General features: G+C 42.7%; 1 protein-coding gene across 1 annotated transcript in view; it reads left to right on the plus strand.

Annotated features, from left to right (window-relative positions):
* The window catches only part of rgs7bpa (regulator of G protein signaling 7 binding protein a), a 72122-nt gene that overhangs the window by 33387 nt on the left and 13606 nt on the right, over positions 1–25129 (plus strand). The window contains exons 3-5 of the mRNA XM_067986618.1: positions 14111–14241; positions 20617–20767; positions 20841–20911. Coding sequence (XP_067842719.1) covers positions 14111–14241; positions 20617–20767; positions 20841–20911 — 353 coding nt within the window. The remainder of the gene's footprint in view (positions 1–14110; positions 14242–20616; positions 20768–20840; positions 20912–25129) is intronic.

Here is a 25129-nt window from a genome sequence, read left to right on the forward strand (position 1 = left end):
AGATTCATCATGAACTGTGACACTTAATGCCACCTATTGGGTCACATTACAGTGGGTATTTGATTAGTTGCAGGACTGTTTTGTGCAGGGAGGTGGGGGGGAGGGGCTGGTGTGGGCGCAGCTCTTTCCTGGTGGTCTGAGGACTGGACTTTTCACACTTTCTGATGTTAGGAGAACCGTTCACATATCAGTGACTCCCTGGCCTCACAAGCAGCCAGGTGATCCGCTGCTCTGCCCACGGGTTCCTCCTGCTCTTCCTCCTCCTTCTCCGCCTCCTCCTCAATGTGGATGGCAGATGTGGATGGGGCCTCCTCAAGCGGCACCTCTCTCTGTTGTGCCAGTCCGAGCCCGCATGCAGCAAGACCTGGACAACATCCAGGCTTGGGCTGATAAGTGGCAAGTAACATTCGCGCCAGACAAGTGCCAGGCAATGACCATCTCCAACAAGAGAGAGTCTAACTACCTCCCCTTCACATTCAACAGCATTACCATCACCGAATCCCCCACCATCAACATCCTGGGGGTCACCATTGACCAGAAACTTAACTAGACCAGCCATATAAATACTGTGGCTACAAGAGCAGGTCAGAGGCTGGGTATTCTGTGGCGAGTGACTCACCTCCTGACTCCCCAAAGCCTCCACTTCAAGTACTTAAACTATCTAAACAACTGTGTAAAGTATCATCCCGCCAGCTTTAATTGCCGGTGGGACTTTTGCATTCGGGAGGCGCGCACACACCCAGACGCGTCAGTGGGGAACCCGGAAATCTGTAGGTAGGAGCTGGGTTCCGAATCCAATCGGGATTTCCCCGATTTTCGGAGCCTCCCCACCCCCAACGCACCCGCTACTTCCCTGGAAAATTGAGCCCATGGTGAGAGTGTGCAGCAGATTGGTGAAAGTATTCTTTATAAATAGGTTTGTTACACATAACACATGGAGGAAATCTTTTCTTTCCTTCCCCCTTCCACCCCCATCACCTTCTCCCAATTGTCCTGTAGGCCAATTTCCTTTCCTCTGTCTTGCAAAACAGACCATATTCTGTTTAGGTGATTGTGTAGGTGGTAGATCTGTCAGTGCAATATTACTTGAGCTAGTTAAAAAGTTGCTCTATTTCCATCACCCAGGCTAATTGAAAAACTGGCATTCTTTACCCTCCACTGTTAAGTGCCTTGGAGCTCCATAAGGAAGGCAAACTCTTTAACCATTACTGTCTTTGAGGTGACTGAATATGGCGAAAATTCCTTTAGGCGTGTTTCCGGGCCTGAAATGGGTGTCGTGCACGGAGCATGCACCCTAACCTGGAGCCCCAAGAGAGACCCAAAGTTTGGCCTTGGACCTCATTAATATTATTTGGGTGAGTTGCTGACGTTTGTTGCACCTGCACAAATAGTTCACCCATTTGAAGAAGATCATTGTTGGGCTGCTTGCCTCACTGGCAGGAGAAGTGGGTGTGGAGCAGCAACAGGAGGGGTGCTGATCAGGAGTACCGTGGAGCTGGAGTAGCACTCCTACTCCTACTTCCACAGGAACGAATTTTGAAATTTAAAAAAGAATTGTTGACAGCTGCTGAAGGGCTCCTCCTGCTCCGCCCATCACACTCCATTTTCAGCAAAGGGGCCTAAAACAGGTGTACACTTCTCATTTACATATGTAAAAGGCCTAACGCCTGTTTTAGGTGGCTACCAGGGATACCTGTAAATTGGCCCAACCCAATATAGGGTCTGATATCTTTCAGGCATACTTTGGGCACGGGACATTCGTCTCTGAAATTGTCCCTGATTGCGCCTGTTTTACGTCCATAAAATGGGCACAACGAGGTCCAATTTCTCCCCCAATATCAATTCTTGCCCAGTTCATTTCCAAAATGTGAGATCTGTAACTATTAAAAAGAAGGTTATTTACACAAAACCATTAAGTAACAAACTGCAAAATCTTAACTTACTTCATAAATTACATCTCCCTAGCCCAGTCAGGAAGATTTAGCACTATTTCCCTTTTGAAGTTTGACTTAGTGCAAGATTACAACTGAACTGTGTCAATTATTCTGTGTGAATTGCACATCTATTTTAAATACCTTTAATGAAAAAATGACAGAAAAATACATTTTACATTAGTATGCTTATCTGAGGTGCTCCATTAATATCTTTGCGGGTCCAGTATTTGTTTTACATTTGCTTTTACATGGAACACTCTAATGTATATAACCCATATTGGGCACAAAAAATTATTTTTTAACCAATTAACTTTATGTTCCAAATTAACGTTATATAATGATCCAATAGTCTCCCGCCGCATCTAGTGGGCCAGCATTTATTAAATTTAGCCCGGGGTCTCACAAACACAATAAGATATCGGGGCCAATTTTAACATTTGGCACAAAATGAGTGGTTGGTGGGCAGAGCATGGCCTGTTGTTGTCGTGAAGCATGAGCCGTTTTGAGGCTGGGCCTCATTTGCATGGATCCAGGCGAGCTTCGCATGCCAAACCGGTGCTCTGATAGAGCTCGCTGGCTGGGTAAGGAGGGAAATCAGCCGTTTCCAAGCGTTACCAGTCGAGAATCTGGGCCTGGGGGAGGTACGCATTCCCGGGGGAGGCCACTCAAAGGCCGGCATCATTAAACTGGTAAGAGCTCTGCCCATTTGCACCTCAAAATTGCAATCGTGGTTCTATGTATGTCATAGGACACCAATTTGCATATTAAAAGTGACCTCTCACCTGATACAGGCGGGCGCTCCAGCTGCCCATTTAAAGGCCCCTACCAGGATGGCGGCATCCAGAATGCCTGCGTAAAAGGGGCGGTAAGTGATCCAATACCATTTTCAGGCCACTACCACCTGTTTACAACACACTGCCACAGTTAAGATCAGCTCAAACCTGTGTTGTGCAATTTTATAATCACATTAAAGGTTTGCATTTTTAGCATTGGAAGTCTGTTACTGCGTATGCTTTTCTCCTCTTGTTGTTAGCCATGATCCTTTTTTGTTTGATATCTTTGGTGAAGAGTAGAGCCTTTTTGGAATTTGTGAAAAAATTTTACCTCTCCTCCATAGTTAACAGAAAATACAGTGAGCCGCATCATTGATAGCTGATGTTTTTCCCCTTAGGGCTTTGATGATTATGAAATGATTACCCAAAATTAAGTTCAGCAGAGTAATTCAGATGTATTTACATTGCATTGCATTTGGCCCAGTGCCTTCTTTCTAGGGCTTTCAAAATATTTTGCAATTACAGAGCATATGCCTTTTGTAATTGGCAGCCCATCTTGTCAGGACCTAGTTCATATTCTTTATCTCAAACAGCTGGTCAAATCTTAGTCCCAGGTCCTAATACACTGGTTCATACAAATGATCATATAGTTTTTAATCCCATTTTTTCTGGACCTCCTACCAGTTTAATGATATACCAGCTGCTGAAGTCCTCCAGACAATTTATCCTGGAGACTCATACTGTAAGTTAAAATTGATTCCCTGTACAATTTCTATGTGATTTCCAAAAGATTTCAAGAAGGTAACAACATCTGCATTAATGGCCTAAATAGCTTGTTTCAAATTACCAGTCGGGGGGCTGAAAATGAGTCCATAAGGAATGCAGCAGAGTGGCCACGAATTAGTCCAGGACTCAGATATTCCAGGTCCCAGCCTCTGGCCATCCCAAAAATGGTACCCTGCATCAGAGGGGCATGGCGGTGGAGGGGGCTTCTGGTCTGGTGGAAGAGTGGTGGGCTGGTACACCGAGTGAGAGTAGAAGTACCAGTCCGTCATCCAATGGAAGTGGAGCCTGGAGCCTCGAAGATGTTTAAAATTTTATGATTATTTTTCGGGCCCTTTAGAAGGGAGTCAATGAGACTCTGCAGAACTCTTTCTAGGGGAGGCCCTGGCACCACTCTCTAGATCAGACTCGCCATGCCAGCACCCCCAGCCTCCTCAGTACATGGGTTGTGACCGTAGTGTTGTGGGCACCCGCTCCAAATAAGTAAATTATGTGACCCCCCCTGACCCCACATATTTTAGTGGGGTCAGCGCTGGAGGTCATTGGCAGGAGGATTCCGACACTTACACCAGGATCAATGGCCCGCAAATTTTCAGGGCCTCGGTATTTTAAGCGTTTATCCCTCACTGATTGTGAGGTTTTTTTTTCAGACTTAGCAGTATCCATTGCTAGGAAGATCCTGTAGGAAGCTATAAAAAAAATTGGTGAGGGCTGACCCAAAAAAGTTTAATGGAAAGAGTTCTCACCACTTGCTGCCATCCACCTGTGATCAACACAGGGGAGCTTTCCATTTTTAGAAACTGGGGTGCTAATCTCAGTATTGTTTGTTTATATGAACAGCAACAAATAGAAATGTCAATTACTTCCTTTTTCCACAGGGTGAACTTAATCCGTAAAATTTTGTTCGCATTATCAGCAGGAATCGTGTCTACAACCATGCTTATGTTATGCCTCTCCACCTAGTCAAGCAATGGTCAAGGATGTTAAACCAGCTCTAGCAAAATTGTGAGAAATTAAACAAAACAATGAATTTTGAATATTTTGAACTTAGTTCCAGCTTTTGAAAGACCATTTTCTTGATCCATTGCCTTCGAACCAAAGTATTTTCTTTTATGTGTGCAATCGACCTCTGAATTTTGAAATTGCGAAACCAAGAGTAAACTACAATTTAAGTTTTAAGAAATATGCTTGTGTAAATTGCAATGACAATTATATATAATTTTTCTGGTTAGTTTTGCCCTTCCTTACATATGTTATTTAAATATCAAAGCTTTGAGATTTTTGATTTCCCATGGGGGGAAATAAAACATGTGACTGAGCAGCTCATTGGGGCTTCCCAAAAGTTTATTGCTAAGCTATTTCAAGTGCCCCTGAGCTGACTGCTACTCAGCTGATTAAAGTGAACACAGCACAGTAAACTGCTAAAAACTAAATAGTAGTTGGTGGAATAACTGTTTAATATTCAGTGGAACCTGCAAGCTCCTAACCAACTAGTTAAAGTAACAATTACAACAAAATCCTTCCTGAACAGATCATTTGTCGAAGAGTTTTGCTCCATCATTGAATTAACTCCAGCTCAAGGGGTGGGCTGATTCTTACTTGGCCCTTTTGTTACTTCCCCCAGCAGAAAACTGGGAGAAATAGATTTAAAATGATTGGTAGAAGGATTAGAGGGAAGCTGAGGAAGTTTTTTTTCACCCAGAGGGTGGTAGGGGTCTGGAACTCACTGCCTGAAAGGGGGGTAGAGGCAGAGACCCTCAACTCATTTAAAAAGTACCTGGATGTGCTCCTGAAGTACCATAACCTACAGGGCTACAGACCAAGTGCTGGAAAGTGGGTTTAGGTTGGGTGGCTCATTTTCAGCCGGCGCGGACACGATGGGCTGAATGGCCTCCTTCTGTACCATAAATTTTCTATGATTTCTATGATATGGTGCATTTTCCTCTGATAGTTCATTAACAGGGCCTTATCAGGCAAGAGCACATTTTTTGAAGAAATATTGTGAGCAATTTAATTTCTTTGGGTCTGGAAAACAGGGAGTCGTGCAGAAAAGAGAGATAAAAGTCCTTTAGTTTATCTTAGGAACATAGGAACAGGAATAGGCCATTCAGCCCCTCGAGCCTGTTCCGCCATTCAATTTGATCTTGGCTGATCTGTATCTTAACTCCATTTACCCGCCTTGGTTCCATATCCTTGGCTAACATGCCATTAGCCTTTTTAAGTATTTTTTGTACCTGTCCACTAGTTTTTAGTGACTTCTGTACATGGACCCTTAAATCTCTCTGCTCCTCCACAGTTCCTAGCTTCTCATCATTTAGAAAATACTCTGATCTATCTTTAAGTACAAAGTGGATGACCTCACAATTCCTACTCACTCAATCTACTAATGTCCATTTGCAACTTTCTGTTCCCGTCCACACTACTTGCTGTGCCACCTAACTTAGTGTTAGGCTTTTCTTGCCAGTTTTTTTGCCCGTCTCTGATGTAAATGTTGTTAAACAACAGCAGAAAAGATCCCTCACTGACTTCATCAGATGATGTGCAATTCTGCCAACGCGTGGTTCAACTAGCTGAAAACTCTTGCACTTTGGTCAATGTGGATATGTAAGTTCAACTGATAATTGAATTAAGGATTTGATCTTGTGACCCTCTGTGGTTAGAGTTCCAAGCTCTACCTGTGGGACTACAGAAATGCCCTCCGTGTGCACTTTCAATTACAAGGTCACAAGTTAGATATAGATGAGGAAAGCCTGTATTAGCTCATTCATCCAGAAAGAACCTGCATTTTCCACCGCTTTCCCCATCATGGCATTCAACGGTTTCTTAAATGCCTCCACCACCCTACACAGATGTTTCCAAATTTTGAAAAAAAATCATTGTCAATACACAAATACACGTTACTTTTCTCCCTCCAAAAAAAATTGTAAAGTTAATTATTTGGCACCCTTTTAGTGTGTAAGCTTGACTCAGCAGTTGCACTCTTGCCCCTGAGTTGGAGGTTCAAGCTCCACAATGGATTTGAACATGTAATCTAGACTGACACTTCAGTGCAACACTGAATGAATGGGGCTGCATTGTCAGGGGAGCTGTCTTTCAAATGAGACATTTTAACCCCCAAGTACGGGTGGGTTAGGGGCAGGTAGGAGATGAAAACTGCTGTTTTTTTAATCACGACCACAACCAGGCTCCAACAGGCCTACTTCTGAGTTTAACGTGGGTGCGTTTGGATGCCTGCGCACAATGTACTCGCTGAGGTCGGATCCCCAATTAGTGCTCGAGGGTCGTTAGCGGGGCAATTAACATAGTTAGTAGACTTCACGTAGCTGTTTTAAATAGAATGTCACCCAAATTCAAATGTAACTTCTCCAGCACAGGTTTCCGGGAGCTTCTAAATCTTGCCTGTGAAACGGAGGCGAGATTCAGCCATAGTTCATGTGGGCATTTAAACTTTTAGTTGCCCCATCTGAATAAAAGCTCAGTTATTGCAGTTGGTGTCTCAGTCCCCTCTGGAAAATGCTTGGCAGAGAGTTCTTGTGTTGAGGCAACTTTTGCAAATCTTTGGGGCCTTTCAAACTGACAAGGTCAGGATTGGTGGCGCAATGGATGTATTCGAGAGGACGAAAATGACCATCTATGGCAGCGACCTCGTACTGTGTTGGGATTTGCAGGTGCACAAGAGTGAGGTACGCAACAAATATCTGGAGAACAGGTGAGAGGGGAGCTGAGTGGAGAACAGCAGAGAGGGGAGCAACAGAGGGGCCAAGGGCACAGGAGGCACTACCCGTGTGAGAGGGTCTACAGGCACTGGTTGAACTTCCTGGACCTCTCTGAGGAACAGTGCCTACCCAGGCTCAGTTTGAGCCAGCAGGTGGCCGCAGACATCTGCAGCCTCCTTGAAGAAGAGCTGCTCCCTGCTGGACCTGGTGGCCACACATTGCCCGTCGCTGTTAAAGTCACCACTGCCCTCAATTTCTTTGCCTCTGAATCCTTCCAGTGCGACACCGGTGACGTCTCCAGGGTGTGTCAGTCGTCTGCACATAAGTGTATAAGGCAGGTGATGGATGGGATGTTTGCCAGGGTGTCCACTTACGTAAACATCTCCTGCGACGACGATAGCCAGAACGAGCGGGCAGTGGGTTTCGCCTCTCTGGCTGACTTTCCACGGGTGCAGGGTGCAATCAATGGCACACACATGGCAATCCAAGGACCACCACATGAGCCATCAACCGAAAGGGGTTTCACTCCATCAACGTACAGCTGGTGTGCAACCACAAGAAGAGATTTCTGCAGGGTGTGCGCCAGATTCCCTGGCAGCTATCATGATGCATTTATACTGTGCCAGTCTAACATTCCAGACATCTTCCGGACAGGAGACAGACTTAAGAGCTGGCTCATTGGAGACAAGGGATACCCCCTTCAAACTTGGCTCATGACAACTGTGAGGAACCCCATCAATGATGCACAAGAACAATACAGCCAGAGCCACAAGACCACCAGGTGTGTCATTGAGCAAATCTTGGGCATGTTGAAGATGCTCTTCAGGTGCCTGGATAGGTCTGGAGGCGCCCTTCAGTACTCGTCAGTGAGGGTGTCCAGAATCATTGTGGTGTGCTGCATCCTGCACAATATAATGCAGCAGAGAGGATTAGAGGTGGTGGAGGACAAAGACATTCGTCAATCATCAACTGATGGCGACAACATTGAGGAGGAGGAGGAGGAGGAGGAATATGAAGATGGGCACCAGCCACATACATTGCTGCTGGGGATGCCAGGGATGCCCTCATCCCTCACAGGTTCTCTTAGTCAGAGTGTGAAAAAAGAGACATTGAAATAATCAACCCAGGTCCCACCACCACCACCAAGAGACAGCTACAGGAGGAGAAGCACAGATTTTTTTTCTAACTTTTATCTGTGAACAATACCACATATCAATGATATATAATGATACATCAGTGAAATATATCGCCATTCCTTCATCGTGAAATTAAAAAGTATTAATCTTCTTTATGAAATCAGTGTACTGTTTTGTCAGATGGTACTTTTAGATGCATACGTTGGTGTGATCAGTATGCTGCATGTATGTTGGCAACAGTGCACTTTTGAGAGGTCAGGATGATTTAATAACAGTTCCTCGGCTAGGTCGGGAGGCATCAAAAATCCTGCATATATGGTTGTAATGATCTGGAATGCACTGCCTGAAAGGGTGGTGGAAGCAAATTCAATAGTAACCTCCAAAAGAGAATTGGATAAATACTTGAAAATGAAAAATTTGCAGGGCTATGGGGAAAGAGCAAGGGAGTGGAACATATTGGTTAACTTTTTCAAAGATCTCGCACAGGCACGATGGGCCAAATGGCCTCCTTCTATGCTGTAAGAGTCTATGATTCTATGATCGCAACTGCTTTGGAACTCCGTCATTGTTCGCAGTTACTATGTCGAGTCCCAGCTGACGGATGGGGAGCAGGATCTTCGGAGTCCCCACTGATGTCCCCTTACTCCCTTACATCACTGGTTGTGAGGGCAGGCAGAAGCTCCACTTCTACAAAGCCATCCCAGAAAATGTGCTCATGGCTGGGATCTGGCATATCCGAGTCCTTGATGGGCTTGCTGAGTCCTTCAATGGTCGTGGATTTTCATGCCCAGAACATCTGGTGTGTGTTTAGTATGATGTGGTCCTGTGCTTGTCCCTTGTGAAATATATTAGTAACAGCGAGTGACCTTTCTAGAGTTCTACTTCTAAGTGATGGCTTATTAGAAGGAGTAGGAGTAGAGACTTTTTGAAGACCTGTTTGTGGTTCTACTGGCTACCTACCTCTAAATGCTGGAGATCCAGATGATTCTGCCTATCTAATCAGCAGCTTGCTCTATTCTCACTTTGAGAGCATATATGCTTTGGGGGAGTTTCTCCAGTCACTTGCCGAAAGGCAGGTACTGACAAAAGATTGGCAGTGTACCAAAAGCCACCCACCGCTTTATGTGCTTCTGCATCCTTGCTGCACTTGAAACGGAGTCCTGAAGGTGGACAGTGATCTCTATGAGCAATGCTTGTGTGGTTCTGCAAGGTCTCTGACCTTCAAAATCGGACTTTATGGCACTTTTGCCTGCTAACCTCAATGCCTAAACATTCTTGAGAGATGCTTCAACTGTGTTCTCTGCAAGCCTGAGGTCCCCTACAGATACTACTGATGCTGGTAGCAGACATGGTAGCCTGCCAATCAGACCTCTGTGTACCATGACATGGATAGCAGATGGCTGAAAGATGGAATGCAAATAGTAGGAATAAAAGGATGTTTCGTGGATTGACAAGATGGAGCTATAGGTATACCACAGAGATCTGTTCTGGGACTTTTCTTATTCTCCATGTACATAAATGATTTAGACATGGCATAGAAGGGATAATATTAAAATTTGCTGACAATACCAAATTAGGAGGCATGTTGGACTGTGTGGAAGAATGCAGAAGGTACAGGAGGATTCTAAAATTTAGGAGAGTGGGTAGGTAAGGAGATAAATGCAGTTCAATGTAGGTGAATGTGAAGTACTACATCAAGGCAACATTTGACAGAGTGTGGCACCAAGGAGCCCTAGTAAAATTGAAGTCAATGGGAATCAGGGAGAAAACTCTCCAGTGGCTTGAGTCAGTGGCCAAGGCTTCTTCGACAGCACCTCCCAAACCCACGACCTCTACCACCTAGAAGGACAAGGGCAGCAGGCACATAGGAACAACACCACCTGCACGTTCCCCTCCAAGTCACACATCATCCCGACTTGGAAATATATCGCCATTCCTTCATCGTCGCTGGGTCAAAATCCTGGAACTCCCTACCTAACAGCACTGTGGGAGAACCTTCACCACACGGACTGCAGCGGTTCAAGAAGGCGGCTCGTCACCGCCTTCTCAAGGGCAATTAGGAATGGGCAATAAATGCTGGCCTTGCAAGTGATGCCCACATCCCATGAATGAATAAAAAAGAAATTCAGGAAAACTAAGAGAGAACGGAAGTACTTCCTAAACAGTAACATTCTCAATGGAGTGAGAGATCTAGACGTGCAGATACACAGATCTTTAAAAGCAGGATTGCTGATGGAAAAGCCATAAGAAGGGCAAGTGTAATTATTGATTTTATATATAAGAGCATAAAAAAAAGTAAGTGCTGATGAACCTGAACAAGACATTGGTTGGGCCACAGCAGCAGTACTGTGTGAAGTTTTGGGTACCTTATTACATCATTTTAATGGCTGCAATATGTTTACTGTAACATAGGTTCACTAGGATAAGACCAGGAATGAGGAGATATAGTTGTGATGAGATAGTTGAAAAACTATTTCTGTATTTACTGGAGCAAAAAAACATTTGAAAGAGGGAATATAATGGACCAGTTCAAAATTATGAAAAGATTTGATAGGGTAAATAGTGAAAGATTATTTCCACCTATCATCTCCATTATTCCTTCTCAAAGCAGGGAAGAGGTACCTGTTCTCAAGAATTGCATCTTGTTATATCTTGTCCTGCAAAGTGAACAATAATGTTAGAAGCCCATGAAATCGAGAGAAAAGTACAGACTTGGTTAGGAAATTGGCTGAGCGAAAGGCGACAGAGTAGGGATAATGGGTAAATATTCACATTGGCAGGATGTGACTAGTGGAGTCCTTCAGGGATCTGTCTTGGGGCCTCAATTATTCACAATATTTATTAACGACTTAGATGAAGGCATATCTAAGTTTGCCGATGACACAAAGATTGGTGGCATTGTAAGCAGTGTAGATGAAAACATAAAATTACAAAGCGATATTGATAGATTAGGTGAATGGGCAAAATTGTGGCAAATGGAATTCAATGTAGACAAATGTGAGGTCATCCACTTTGGATCAAAAAAGGATAGAACAGGGTACTTTCTAAATGGTAAAAAGTTAAAAACAGTGGATGTCCAAAGGGACTTAGGGGTTCAGGTACATAGATCATTGAAGTGTCACGAACAGGTGCAGAAAATAATCAAGAAGGCTAATGGAATGCTGGCCTTTATATCCAGAGGACTAGAGTACAAGGGGGCAGAAGTTATGCTGCAGCTATACAAAACGCTGGTTAGACCGCACCTGGAGTATTGTGAGCAGTTCTGGGCACCGCACCTTCGGAAGGACAAATTGGCCTTGGAGGGAGTGCAGCGTAGGTTTACTAGGATGATACCCGGACTTCAAGGGTTAAGTTACGAGGAGAGATTACACAAATTGGGGTTGTATTCTCTGGAGTTTCGAAGGTTAAGGGGTGATCTGATCGAAGTTTATAAGATATTAAGGGGAATGGATAGGGTGGATAGAGAGAAACTATTTCCGCTGGTTGGGGATTCTAGGAGTAGGGGGCACAGTCTAAAAATTAGAGCCAGACCTTTCAGGAGCGAGATTAGAAAACATTTCTACACACAAAGGGTGGTCGAAGTTTGGAACTCTCTTCCACAAACGGCAATTGATGCTAGCTCAATTGCTAAATTTGAATGTGAGATAAATAGCTTTTTGGCAACCAAAGGTATTACGGGATATAGACCAAAGGCAGGTATATGGAGCTAGATCACAGATCAGCCATGATCTTATCAAATGGCGGAGCAGGCACGAGGGGCTGAATGGCCTACTCCTGTTCCTATATTCCTATGTTCCTATGTTCCTAATTGAATAAGAACATTAAAAATCGGAGCAGCAGTAGGCCGTAAGGCCCCTCGAGCCTGCTCCGCCATTCACTAAGATCGTGGCTGATCTTTGACCTCAACTCTACTTTTCAGTCTCAGTCCCCATATCTCTTGACTCCCCTGGAGTCCAAAAATCTATCTCAGCCTTGAATATATTCAATGACTGAGCATCCACAGCCCTCTGGGATAGAGAATTCCAAAGATTCACAACCGTCTGAGTGAATGAGCAGATATTATGCATTGAGCAATTTAGGCTCGGAGCCTATTGTGTATAACTTTCTCCATTGTCCAATTCAAGTTACAATTGGTCTGTAGCTAAACTTCTAATAGCTGACTGAGTGGGATTGCCGGTTGTATGTGTGCATAATGCTGAGGAAATTAGTAATCTTTCTCTCCTGCATTTTCCTCAATTTCCCTTTTTAGCCTACGCTAATACTTCTCAGCGATCTTCATTAGTTCCCCAAATGGTGCATACCAGCAAGTAACCGGATACATTTATAAGAACATAAGAACATAAGAAATAGGAGCAGGAGTAGGCCAATTGGCCCCTCGAGCCTGCTGCGCCATTCAATAAGATCATGGCTGATCTGATCCTAACCTCAAATCTAAATTCATGTCCAATTTCCTGCCCGCTTCCCGTAACCCCTAATTCCCTTTACTTCTAGGAAACTGTCTATTTCTGTTTTAAATTTATTTAATGATGTAGCTTCCACAGCTTCCTGGGGCAGCAAATTCCACAGACCTACTACCCTCTGAGTGAAGAAGTTTCTCCTCATCTCAGTTTTGAAAGAGCAGCCCCTTATTCTAAGATTATGCCCCCTAGTTCTAGTTTCACCCACCTTGGGAACATCCTTACTGCATCCACCCGATCAAGCCCCTTCACAATCTTATATTTTTCAATAAGATCGCCTCTCATTCTTCTGAACTCCAATGAGTAGGTTTTAACTACATTTATAAAGCTACTCAATCAAATGTGTCTGACACCTGATACCCATATATGGCAGCCTCAGACTATTCACATTCATCCTCACTGCTGACACCTTCGCACTTTTCTTCAGATCGGATATCTTCGTCAGGATATCCTTCCACTTGTAGCTTGTGGGTGGCACTTTGTTCACCATCCACATGACTACCCCTGCACCTATTGTACCCCCCATTTGTTATTGAATTGGCCCTTTGTCCCACATAGAGAACTTCACTGGGAACATCTCTACTGTCATTCATATTGCTGCAGTGCCTATTCAACCAAGTTATCATTGTAGACGCATTCTGATTGTCTCTTCAGTTGTGCAATTATAACACCCCAATCTTGCTGAAGGCGAATAGGGGTTAATTTTAACCTAACTTGCCTGGTGAGAAACTACTGGATCAGATCATCCATCCACTTGTTTTATACTCCATCCAATTTTACTTTCCAATGAAGAGGTCCTACCCTTTAACTTGGGTATGCTTAGACATTCTGAATATATAAGATATCCAAGAATATTTAGAATTTTTACATTTTGAACATTATCCACAGACAATAAAAGCAGAAAATATTATAGTACTGTAGTTAGCATTTATTTGACACTTCTACAGGAAATTCTGTTTTTTGTACCATAAATTCACATTTTATTATAAAACAAAGGGGAGAAGTCTGTGGTGTAAAATATTGTTCATTTCTTAAAATTACAGTTGTGCAATTGGAAAATAATATCTCTTCCCATGCAGATTTTAAAAGGTTATTATCTGCCTATTTTCAATGTATAGTAAAACTACATCAGTAGTAGGTTCCTATCAGGCAACATTCAAAAGAATTTTTTAAAAACATATTAAAAATCTTTAAGAATGGGAAACACTCCAAGCATTCTTTTTGACATTAATACTATTTCAAAAGGCATTGTACATTTTTTTAAAATTAAAATTTATCCATGATGTGTAATGTTAATGTGACATGTTGCAGCGCTGAAGATGGGGAAATCCATCCAGAAATCTGCAGGCTTTACATCCAGCTCCAGTGCTGTCTGGAGATGTACACAACAGAGATGCTGAAATCGGTCTGTCTACTAGGATCCCTTCAGCTTCATCGGAAAGGTATTATCACTTTCAGCATTTTATTAAAGACTACTTGTCATTAGGATCAATAAGACTGCAAGACCATAAATTCCTGCTGTAATCACTGTGGTCACTCAAAGAGATGTGGATCTTAAGACTGGTTGGGTTATGTAATTCCGCTATCCAAGAAAGGAGGGAGAGAGAAAACAGAGAACTACAGGCCAGTTAGCTTGACATCAGTCATTGGGAAAATGCTGCAATTCATTATTAAGGAAGTGGTAACAGGGCACTTAAAACATCATAATATAATTAGGCAGAGTCAGCATGGTTTTATGAAAAGGAAATCGTGTTTGACAAATTTATTAGAGCTTTTTGAAGATATAACTAACAGGGTAGATGAAGGGGAAGCAGTGGATATAGTATATTTGGATTTTCAAAAGGCATTCGATAAGGTGCCACATAAAAGGTTGTTACGCAAGATAAGGGCTCATGGGGTTGGGGGTAACATATTAGCATGGATAGAGGATTGGTTAAAGGACAGAAAACAGAGAGTAGGGACAAACTGATCATTTTCAGGTTGGCAGGCTGTAACTAGTGGGGTATTGCAAGAATCGGTGTTTGGGCCTCAGCTATTTAAAATCTATATTAATGACATCAATAAAGGGACCAAATGTAATGTATCCAATTTTGCTGATGATACAAAGCTAGGTGGGAAAGTAAGCTGTGAGGAGGACACAAAACGTCTGCAAAGGAATATAGACAGGTTAAGTGAGTGGGCAAGAAGGTGGCAGATGGAGTATAATGTGGGGAAATGTGAGGTCATTCACTTTGGTAGGAAGAATAGAAAAACAGAATATTTTTTAAATGGTGAGAAACTATTAAATGTTGGTGTCCAGAGAGACTTGGGTGTCCTGGTACAAGAAACACAAAATGTTAGCATGCGCAGGTACAGCAGCCAATTAGGAAAGCAAATGGCATGTTGGCCTTTATTGCAAAGGGGTTGGAGTACAAGAGTAAGGAAGTCTTAATACAATTGTACAGGGTTTTGGTGAGACCTCACCTGGAGTAATGCATACAGTTTTGGTCTCCTTACCTAAGGAAGGATATACTTGCCTTAGAGGCGATGCAACGAAGGTTCACTAGATTAATTCCTGGGATGAACGGGTTGTCCTATGAGGAGAAGTTGAGTAGAATGGGCCTATACTCTCTGGAGTTTAGAAGAATGAGAGGTAATCTCATTGAAACATATAAGATTCTGAGGGGGCTTGACAGGGTACATTCTGAGAGGTTGTTTCCCCTGGCTGGAGAGTCTAGACCTAGGGGGCATAGTCGCAGGATAAGGGGTCGGCCATTTAAGACTGAGATGAGGAGGAATTTCTTCACTCAGAGGGTTGTGAATCTTTTGAATTCTCTAACCCAGAGGGCTGTAGATGCTGAGTCGTTGACTATATTTAAGGCTGAGATGGACAGATTTTTGGATTTTAGGTGAATCAAGGGCTATGGGATCGGGCAGGAAAGTGGAGGTTGAAGATCAGCCATGATCTGATTGGCGGAGCAGGCTTGAGGGGCCATATGGCCTACTCCTGCTCCTATTTCTTATATTCTTATGCAATTATCTACATACAAAGCCTGTACCTCAACACTGTTGCTGGAGGTGGTAGGGAGTGGGTGGGGGGGGGGGAGGAATGGGGAATGCACCAAGTTAATAAGCTGCATACCTATGAGAAGGAAGTGAAAAGTGGAACCACCCTGTGCTGTTTCTATGTGCCTCCTAACAGTAGAAAGGCATGAGCTCTGGAGCAGTTAGCCGGCTATTAAGTGGTGCCTGATATTGTGAGTTGCAAAGGGTGGGAGTAAATTTCTCAGAATGGAAAGATGTGATGAGTGTTGTTCCACAAGTGTCCATGTCAGGGACTTTCTTAGTTACTCTATATATATATATATATATATATATGATCTGGAGTTCTGAATTGAGGAAGCAGTATTGAAATATGCAGATGACACCAAATTGACTTTTTTCTTTGGAGCTGATAAGTCTTAAAGATTATTAAGGGTTATGATAAGCTAAATAATAGATTGTTTGCATCTTGAGACAGTAATGAAAAGGCACATATTTAAGATAATCACAAAAATGGCGTTATTCTGCGATTTAGAGATATGCGTATTTAGTTTGAGTTTGCTGATCTAAGGTATGTATTTGTCCTGCATGTCCCAGCATTATTCTTTTAAAGGTGTTCCACATGTCTTCTACTGAAATGTTGACAAACATCCTGCTCCAATCCATTTGTGTCAATTCTTCCCTCATCTCTTTGAATTTAGTCTTTTTAAACTTATAAATCTGGCTCATGGTCTTAAGTATAATTGTGTCCCTAATTATGCTAAACTTGATTGTTCAGAAGTTAATATTCCTTGGGGCACTATGCCTTCCATTTCTTGTACATTATCTGGGTCAAGGTGAGCATTGCCTCTTGTGGCTTTCCCTACGCATTGAGTCGTGAAGCAGTTATGCATTAAATTTACCAACTCTGACTCGAAACCACTTGGGTTTTGCTAATTTATGGTGGGTTAATTGAAGTCTCCCATTAAAATAACTTTACTGTTCTCACACACCCTTCTTACCTCTTCGAATAGCAAACTGTCCTCCTTGTGTTGATCTGGTGGTCTGTAGCATTATCTCTTCAGAGATCAGGGATCTTCAGCTTCAATGGGTAAACTTATGAGGCCAATGGGGAACCATAGCAAACCTATAAATACAACACCCATGCTGATAGTATTAGTAACACTTCAGCCTGGAATTTCCTATGAAAAATCAACTACTTTTGTAGCAGTAGGCCACACCACCACATTTTAAAATGAAGTAAAATTGTGGTCTATTGCTACAATCCCACCCCAAAAAATGGCCATCAAAATTTTTCACCAACAAGATTTCCAGTCATTGTAGTCACTCACCTGGGGCCTGCCCTGCTGGATGTAAATGCCGGAGGGTGGTATGGCTAACATTCCCGCATGATTTCCCCCAACTTTGCTCCTAACACAACCTCCCAAAGAACGCCAATATTTAAGTGGCAATATGAACAGCACAGCAGTATCCCTGAGGCAGATGCTGCATTGAGGAGACCATTTTGAATTTTTTGGAGTGAAGCTTGCAGAAACTTTGCCTACTTCTCTCAAGACTTCTCCTGACAGTTTTTGTGAGTAGTTCAGAAAGTAAGTTTTTGGACTGGGGAAGTATATTTCCCAATGGGAATCCCTCTTTTCCTCTGCTATGAAGAGGAGGATGAGGATGTAGAAGATAGGGTTTACAGATGTAGGTACCCAATCCTTGAAGGTCTTACTTAGATTTGTCCTCCAGTCAATGCCTCATAAAAGCTGCACTTCCCCCTTGAAGGCTACTGGGGAGTTATACCAGCTGCTGTCTGAAGACTTGCACCTCACTTCCAACAGGAAAGCAGAGATGGTTGCTACTGAGGTGCTAGCCATACTGATGTAGGTATTGAATGGAAGTGTTTTATATATCCTGTGCTCTCCTTTAGCCCTTAATCTTCTACATCGATGCACTAAAGGCAAACAGGAGCGTTGCTGCCCAAGCTGAAAACTACCCAGCATTAGCTGCACTCCCGTTATTTTAACGTGCTTAAAATTGGAGTAAACAACAAGTAGAGTATTTAAGTTAAATTTGCAGTGGGCAAGACTACTGGAGCAAATAAAGCTGTACACAAGTCTTAATTGACCTTATTAGCTCCATTTTGAAGCTATTTGAGGTCTGCAATTTCCATTTGCTGCTGCTTCCTCAATATTCCTCATTCTCCGCCAGAATTAGTGCCTATGGCAGTGGGTGCTAGCTGAAAAACGTAGCCCTACATAATACTCCAGATCATTTGGCTTTCCAAAGGCAGTGTTTCTGTTGGATTTTGTAGTATTATGTAATGTGAGTAAGTGGTTCTACTAAAGGAATAATCACATTCATTATTTTTAAAACTATATCATTGTGGTGAAAATGTTTACCCACAATGCACAGCAGCACTAATGCTCTAACTAACCAGTGCCCTTCCCACCACTAGATATACAAATATGTTGAAATGACAGTGAATGATATTTAGTAGTAAGCACATTAATAAATTCCTATGAAATTCCTCTGTCCACTATTTTAAGGAAGGCATTAACCCTTTTAAGACAGTGATGTCCAATACGTTAGCCACAAGCCACATGCAGCTAATTGGGAATCCAGATGTGACTAATTGCATTTCTGATCAGTAAATAAAAACTGAGTCATAGACACCGTTGTTGGGCATTGATCTCAACACTCATGTTCGCACAGTGTCTGCATGTGTACTTTAACCTTTTTGTGGGCCTGTTGATAAAATAGTAAGACGATGTTGTGTTTTTTGATCGTTGTGTTTGTGTTACTTTCTTGGTTATTGAACGGTGGTAGATGTTTGTTAAGTAAATATACATGTGAAGTAAATTTCCCTGTAACATGCTGTCTTTCGGATGAGATGTTAAACCGAGGCCCCATCTGCCCTCTCAGGTGGATGTAAAAGATCCTATGGCACTATTTTAAAGAAGAGCAGGGGAGCTCTTCCTGGTGCCCTGGCCAATATTTATTCCTCAACCAACATTACTAAAACAGATGATCTGGTCATTATCACATTGCTGTTTGTGGGACCTTGCTGTGCGCAAATTGGCTGCTGCGCTTCCTACATTGCAATAGTGACTACACTTCAAAAGTACTTCATTGGCTGTAAAGCGCTTTGGGACGTCCTGAGGTCATGAAAGGCGTTATATAAATGCAGGTCATTTTTTTTCATTCTTTTTATTGTGTGAGTGTATGTAAGGTGTTTTCTACTAAGATTAGTGCATTAGTAGAACCACTTACTCACATTACATAATACTACAAAATCCAACAGAAACACTGCCTTTGGAAAGCCAAATGATCTGGAGTATTATGTAGGGCTACGTTTTTCAGCTAGCACCCACTGCCATAGGCACTAATTCTGGCGGAGAATGAGGAATATTGAGGAAGCAGCAGCAAATGGAAATTGCAGACCTCAAATAGCTTCAAAATGGAGCTAAAACCTAAATGTGCTAGGCTAAAATGGTGTCTCCTGAGGCTAGTCAGCAATTTCCATTAGACAACACTGCTTTAAAATGAACAGGCTAACACCTTCATTATAACAGCAGACAAAGGAACTTCATACGAAAACATGAAATCATTTATTACTAATATTCAACAGTGCAATTTGAACCCAAAAGAGAAATAGAAAAATATAAAGTGAAAGATAAAGGGTGATTCCATGACCTAGTGCTTCCAGTGGGGAGAGACATTCACAGGGAGCATATCCCAGGAAATCATAGAATCGCCCCTAAAAAGAGACAAAGACAAAGAATGAGACAGAAGCCTAGAAATAATTGTAAGTGATGTTATCGTATAAATGCTTATTGCGTCTGTCTCAAATTCCTCGATGCAGAATTTCATGTGAGCACATCAAGCTTTCATACACTAACATCACTTAGCCATATCCAGAGAGATAAAAGAAGAAAATGAGCAATAAGTATATAAAATGAAAAAATTCAATCTGTTTACTTGTTGGTTTGTTTCATGGTGTCCAGGCTCCCCCACCCAGACCCCTGAGGAAATGTCTATGTCTTTTACTATTTTCAAAAATGCATTCAGAAACTATTCCTTTACTTTATCACTCCTTGTGATATAAGTGCTGAGGTTTTGAAACTGAGGCTACCAACATGAGCTTTGCTCAACAGGAGCACAGATTGGAGAACTGGGCAAGGAGGTCAGCATTGCCTGATTTGCAGTCATTAAAATTAATGGTTGGAAAATCAGGCACAGTGACCCCTGCACCTGATTCTCTGATATGTGTGCCTGCCAAATGAGACTTTGTGCCAGAAGTAGAGTCTTGCATCTCTGGGGCTTTAGTATAAGAACCTTTTGTTCTACAATAATAAAAAACGAATATGTTGGAAATACCCAGCAGGCCTGTCTGCATTTAACAGAAGCTCATCTTTCTTCACCAAAACTGATGAAGTTGAAAGTTCTGATGAAGAGACTCACCCAAATTATTAACCTATCTCTTTCAAGATGCTGACTGACCTGCTGTGCATTTTTTTCAGATTTACGTTTTTCCTTGTTATTTCCTCTGTTCTGTGAGAATGTACCTGGCAAAAAAACTCCTGCACCTCACTATAAATCAACATTTATTCAGCTTGGTCAGATTGTTTAGTTTTATATTCTTCTGTAATATTTGGCATTGTTTCCGTACATTTAGGTGAAAGTGAATTTAGTTACTGAGCTATTATTTATTGGAATCTTCATGAACTTAGTGTAATTCAAATGAGGTAAACCATGGTTATCAATTATTATCACTGCAGTCGTTGTTTTCCTTATTTTGAATTTTAAAGGAAAGGACTCCTTGGTAATTCCCAAAGTAATAGACAGTAAAATGGAAGAGAGCTCCCAAGCTCCGATTTTAGAAGATGCCTCATCTTCACCTCTCCAAGATCTTCAACTGCATTCGTGGCATGTTTCCGCAGATATAGAAAACACTGAAAGGTTAGTAAACATTTTCCGTTTGAATTGTGTTGTCCTATTTCTTCTATAATTTATATTCTTTATGTTTTTACAGAGACATACGAGAAATGAAAAATCTTCTAAGTAAACTCAGGGAGACTATGCCTTTACCATTAAAGAACCAAGGCAAGTATCAGTCCTTATTCACCATGTTTTAAGGTGAATTTTTCACATTTCTTTCAAATTAGAAGCCAGATGACTGGGCTGCAGACTGCTGTGACATTTGCGACTCACTGCCACATTGTGGCTTAGGTAAGAAAAAGAGCACAGACTGCAGACTGAGTCAGGCAGATTTCCAGTTTTCACATGAGTTGAACAGCCTGACTTGCAACACAGCTGAGAACTGCTGACTTTAAATATCAGCCACAGTAGAGAGTCTGGCCCATAACCAGAGCAGAGGAAAGTGAACAGTTTAACTTCATCTCAAAAGATTTTTCTCAATCAATTTGGAGAGCAGAAAACAAAAGTAAAAGTTAAATTCCACGAACAACTTTGCAGTTGTTCACTGCTATTATAGTTCCCATGAATGAAAACAGGATTTGTAAAAGGACTTGAATACTAATTATTCATATGCAGATTTTCTTAAGAGGTGTGGTAGCAGTGCCATGGTAATCAGAACTACTAATTGATTCTTTTTTGCTCGATTGAGTACTGAATGTTCTTGGCAGATTGTGAAATATAAATGTTGTCTATCATGCTGCAAAACATCTGGAAAATGATTGAAATATTTCTAAGAATGATTATTATAAAGCAGATGTTAAATGTATTGAATAAAATAAACTTTTATGGTTGGAAAACATATGCAGCACTCACCAGATTTTTCCATATGCACTGTCAGCAGGTGAGGCTTTCCGCTGGGAGTGTGTAGTGGGAGATTTAACCCTAATGCCAATTCACAATGTTCATGGTCAATCGCACCTCACTGGTAACAATAAGTAAGACAGTTCCTTTACAGGTATGACCAGGCCTAATAATCCCAAGTCATGCAGGTAGAGTGTATAGGTTATTACAGTGGTCATTCACACAACCTGAAGAGCTCCTGCAAGTTTCTGTGCAATCATATTTGCTTCGAGGAACAGCTGTTATCCTTTGCTTAAAATACAAAAAACTCTCTCCCTTTTAACTTCCCCAATATCAGCCATCATCACCTCTGAGCTTTGGGTGCTAAAAAGTGGAAAAGTGTTTCATTCTCCAGTACTAATGTCTCTCACCTCAGTGAGTACAAAAATTCACCATAAAATATAAATTTAGGAATTATGCCTATAAACCAACAGCCCAGCCTAAATCTTCAACAGCAAAACAAATTTTCCATCAGAATATATGAGGAATTGATGCTTGGGCAAATATTCCATTAAATAAGCATTCCCATTAACAGGGTGCCCATTAATTGTGATAAACATTAAAACATTTTTATGAATTAAATGTGAGGGGCTATTTGTTTCTACATTTTGCATTAAACCAGTTGATTTATAATTGGACTGTCGTGACAAGTATCAGCCTAGATTTATAGTGTGGAGTAAAAGCTGGCTTTCATGAAGCCCTGGCAGCTTGAGTCAATTGAATTAATTCTGAAAAGAATCATAGAATCATACAGCACAGAAGGAGGCCATTCTGCCCATTGTGCCTGTGCCATCACTTTGAAACAGCAATCCAATCAGTTCCACTCCCCTGCTCTTTTCCTGTAGCTCTGCACATTTTTCCTTTTCAGGTATATATCCAATTCCCTTTTAAAAGTTGTTATTGAATCTGCGTCCACCGCCCTTTCAGGCAGTGCATTCCAGATCATTACAACTCACCGTGTAAAAAGAATTCTCATCTCGCCTCTGTTTTTTTTTGCCAATTACCTTAAACCTGTGTTCTTTGGTTACAAACACTCCTGCCAATGGAAACAGTTTCTCCTTATTTACTCTATCGGTAGCATAGTGGATATGTTACTGGACTAGTAAGCCAGAGGCCTGGACTAATAATTCATGGGTTCAAATCCCGCCACGGCAGCTGGGGAATTTAAATTCAATTAATTAAAAATAAAATCTGGAATTAAAATACTAGTATCAGTAATGGTGGCTATGAAACTATCGGATTATCGTAAAAACCCATCTGATTCACGAATGTCCTTTAGGGAAGGAAACCTGCCGTCCTTACCCGGCCTGGCCTATATGTGACTCCAGACCCACAGCAATGTGGTTGATTCTTAATTGTCCTCTGAAACCTCATGGCCTGGCATATTCCTCACTCTACCATTACCAACAAGCCAGGGGATCAACCCTGGGTCAATGAGGAGTGTAGAAGAGCAGGCCAGGAGCAGCACCAGGCGTACCTAAAAATGAGGTGCCAACCTGGTGAAGCTACAACTCAGGACTACATGTATGCTAAACAGCAGAAGTAACATGCTATAGACAGAGCTAAGCGATTCCACAACCAACGGATCAGATCAAAGCTCTGCAGTCTTGCCACATCCAGTCGTGAATGGTGGTGGACAATTAAACAACTAACGGGAGGAGGAGGCTCTGTAAACATCCCCATCCTCAACGATGGCGGAGTCCAGCACGTGAGTGCAAACGACAAGGCTGAAGCGTTTGCAACCATCTTCAGCCAGAGGTGCCGAGTGAATGATCCATCTCTGCCGTCTCCCGATATCCCCACCATCACAGAAGCCAGTCTTCAGCCAATTCGATTCACTCCACGTGATATCAAGAAACAGCTGAGTGCACTGGATACAGCAAAGGCTATGGGCCCCGACAACATCCCGGATGTCGTGCTGAAGACTTGTGCTCCAGAACTAGCTGCTTCTCCAGCCAAGCTGTTCCAGTACAGCTACAACACTGGCATCTACCCGACAATGTGGAAAATTGCCCAGGTATGTCCTGTCCACAAAAAGCAGGACAAATCCAATCCGGCCAATTACCGCCCCATCAGTCTGCTCTCAATCATCAGCAAAGTGATGGAAGGTGTCGTCGACAGTGCTATCAAGCGGCACTTACTCACCAATAACCTGCTCACCAATGCTCAGTTTGGGTTCCGCCAGGACTACTCGGCTCCAGACCTCATTACAGCCTTGGTCCAAACATGGACAAAAGAGCTGAATTCCAGAGGTGAGGTGAGAGCAACTGCCCTTGACATCAAGGCAGCATTTGACCGAGTGTGGCACCAAGGAGCCCTAGTAAAATTGAAGTCAATGGGAATCAGGGGGCAAACTCTCCAGTGGCTGGAGTCATACCTCGCGCAAAGGAAGCTGGTAGTGGTTGTTGGAAGCCAATCATCTCAGCCCCAGGACATTGCTGCATGAGTTCCTCAAGGCAGTGTCCTAGGCCCAACCATCTTCAGCTGCTTCATCAATGACCTTCCCTCCATCATAACGTCAGAAATGGGGATGTTCGCTGATGATTGCACAGTGTTCAGTTCCATTCGCAACCCCTCAGATAATGAAGCAGTCCGAGCCTGCATGCAGCAAGACCTGGACAACATCCAGGCTTGGGCTGATAAGTGGCAAGTAACATTCGTGCCAGGCAATGACCATCTCCAACAAGAGAGAGTCTAATCACCTCCCCTTGACATTCAACGGTATTACCATTGCTGAATCCCCCACCATCAACATCCTGGGGGTCATCATTGACTAGAAACTTAACTGGACCAGCCACATAAATACTGTGGCTACAAGAGCAGGTCAGAGGCTGGGTATTCTGCGGTGAGTGACTCACCTCCTGACTCCCCAAAGCCTTTCCACCATCTACAAGGCACAAGTCAGGAGTGTGATGGAATACTCTCCACTTGCCTGGATGAGTGCAGCTCCAACAACACTCAAGAAGCTTGACACCATCCAGGACAAAGCAGCCCACTTGATTGGCACCCCATCCACCACCCTAAACATTCACTCCCTTCACCACCAGCGCACATTGGCTGCAGTGTGTACCAACCACAGGATGCACTGCAGCAACTCGCCAAGGCTTCTTCGACAGCACCTCCCAAACCCACAACCTCTACCACCTAGAAGGACAAGAGCAGCAGGTACATGGGAACAACACCACCTGCACGTTCCCCTCCAAGTCACACACCATCCCGACTTGGAAATATATCACCATTCCTTCATCGTCACTGGGTCAAAATCCTGGAACTCCCTTCCTAACAGCACTGTGGGAGAACTTTCATCACACGGACTGCGGCGGTTCAAGAAGGCGGCTCACCACCACCTTCTCAAGGGCAATTAGGGATGGGCAATAAATGCCGGCCTCGCCAGCGATGCCCACATCCCATGAATGAATAAAAATAAATAAATAAATAATTTGAACACCTCTATTAAACCTCCCCTTAACCTTCTCTGCTCTAAGGCGAACAATCCCAGGTTGT

This window comes from Heptranchias perlo, chromosome 1, assembly GCF_035084215.1.
Source record: "Heptranchias perlo isolate sHepPer1 chromosome 1, sHepPer1.hap1, whole genome shotgun sequence".
Taxonomy (NCBI): domain Eukaryota; kingdom Metazoa; phylum Chordata; class Chondrichthyes; order Hexanchiformes; family Hexanchidae; genus Heptranchias; species Heptranchias perlo.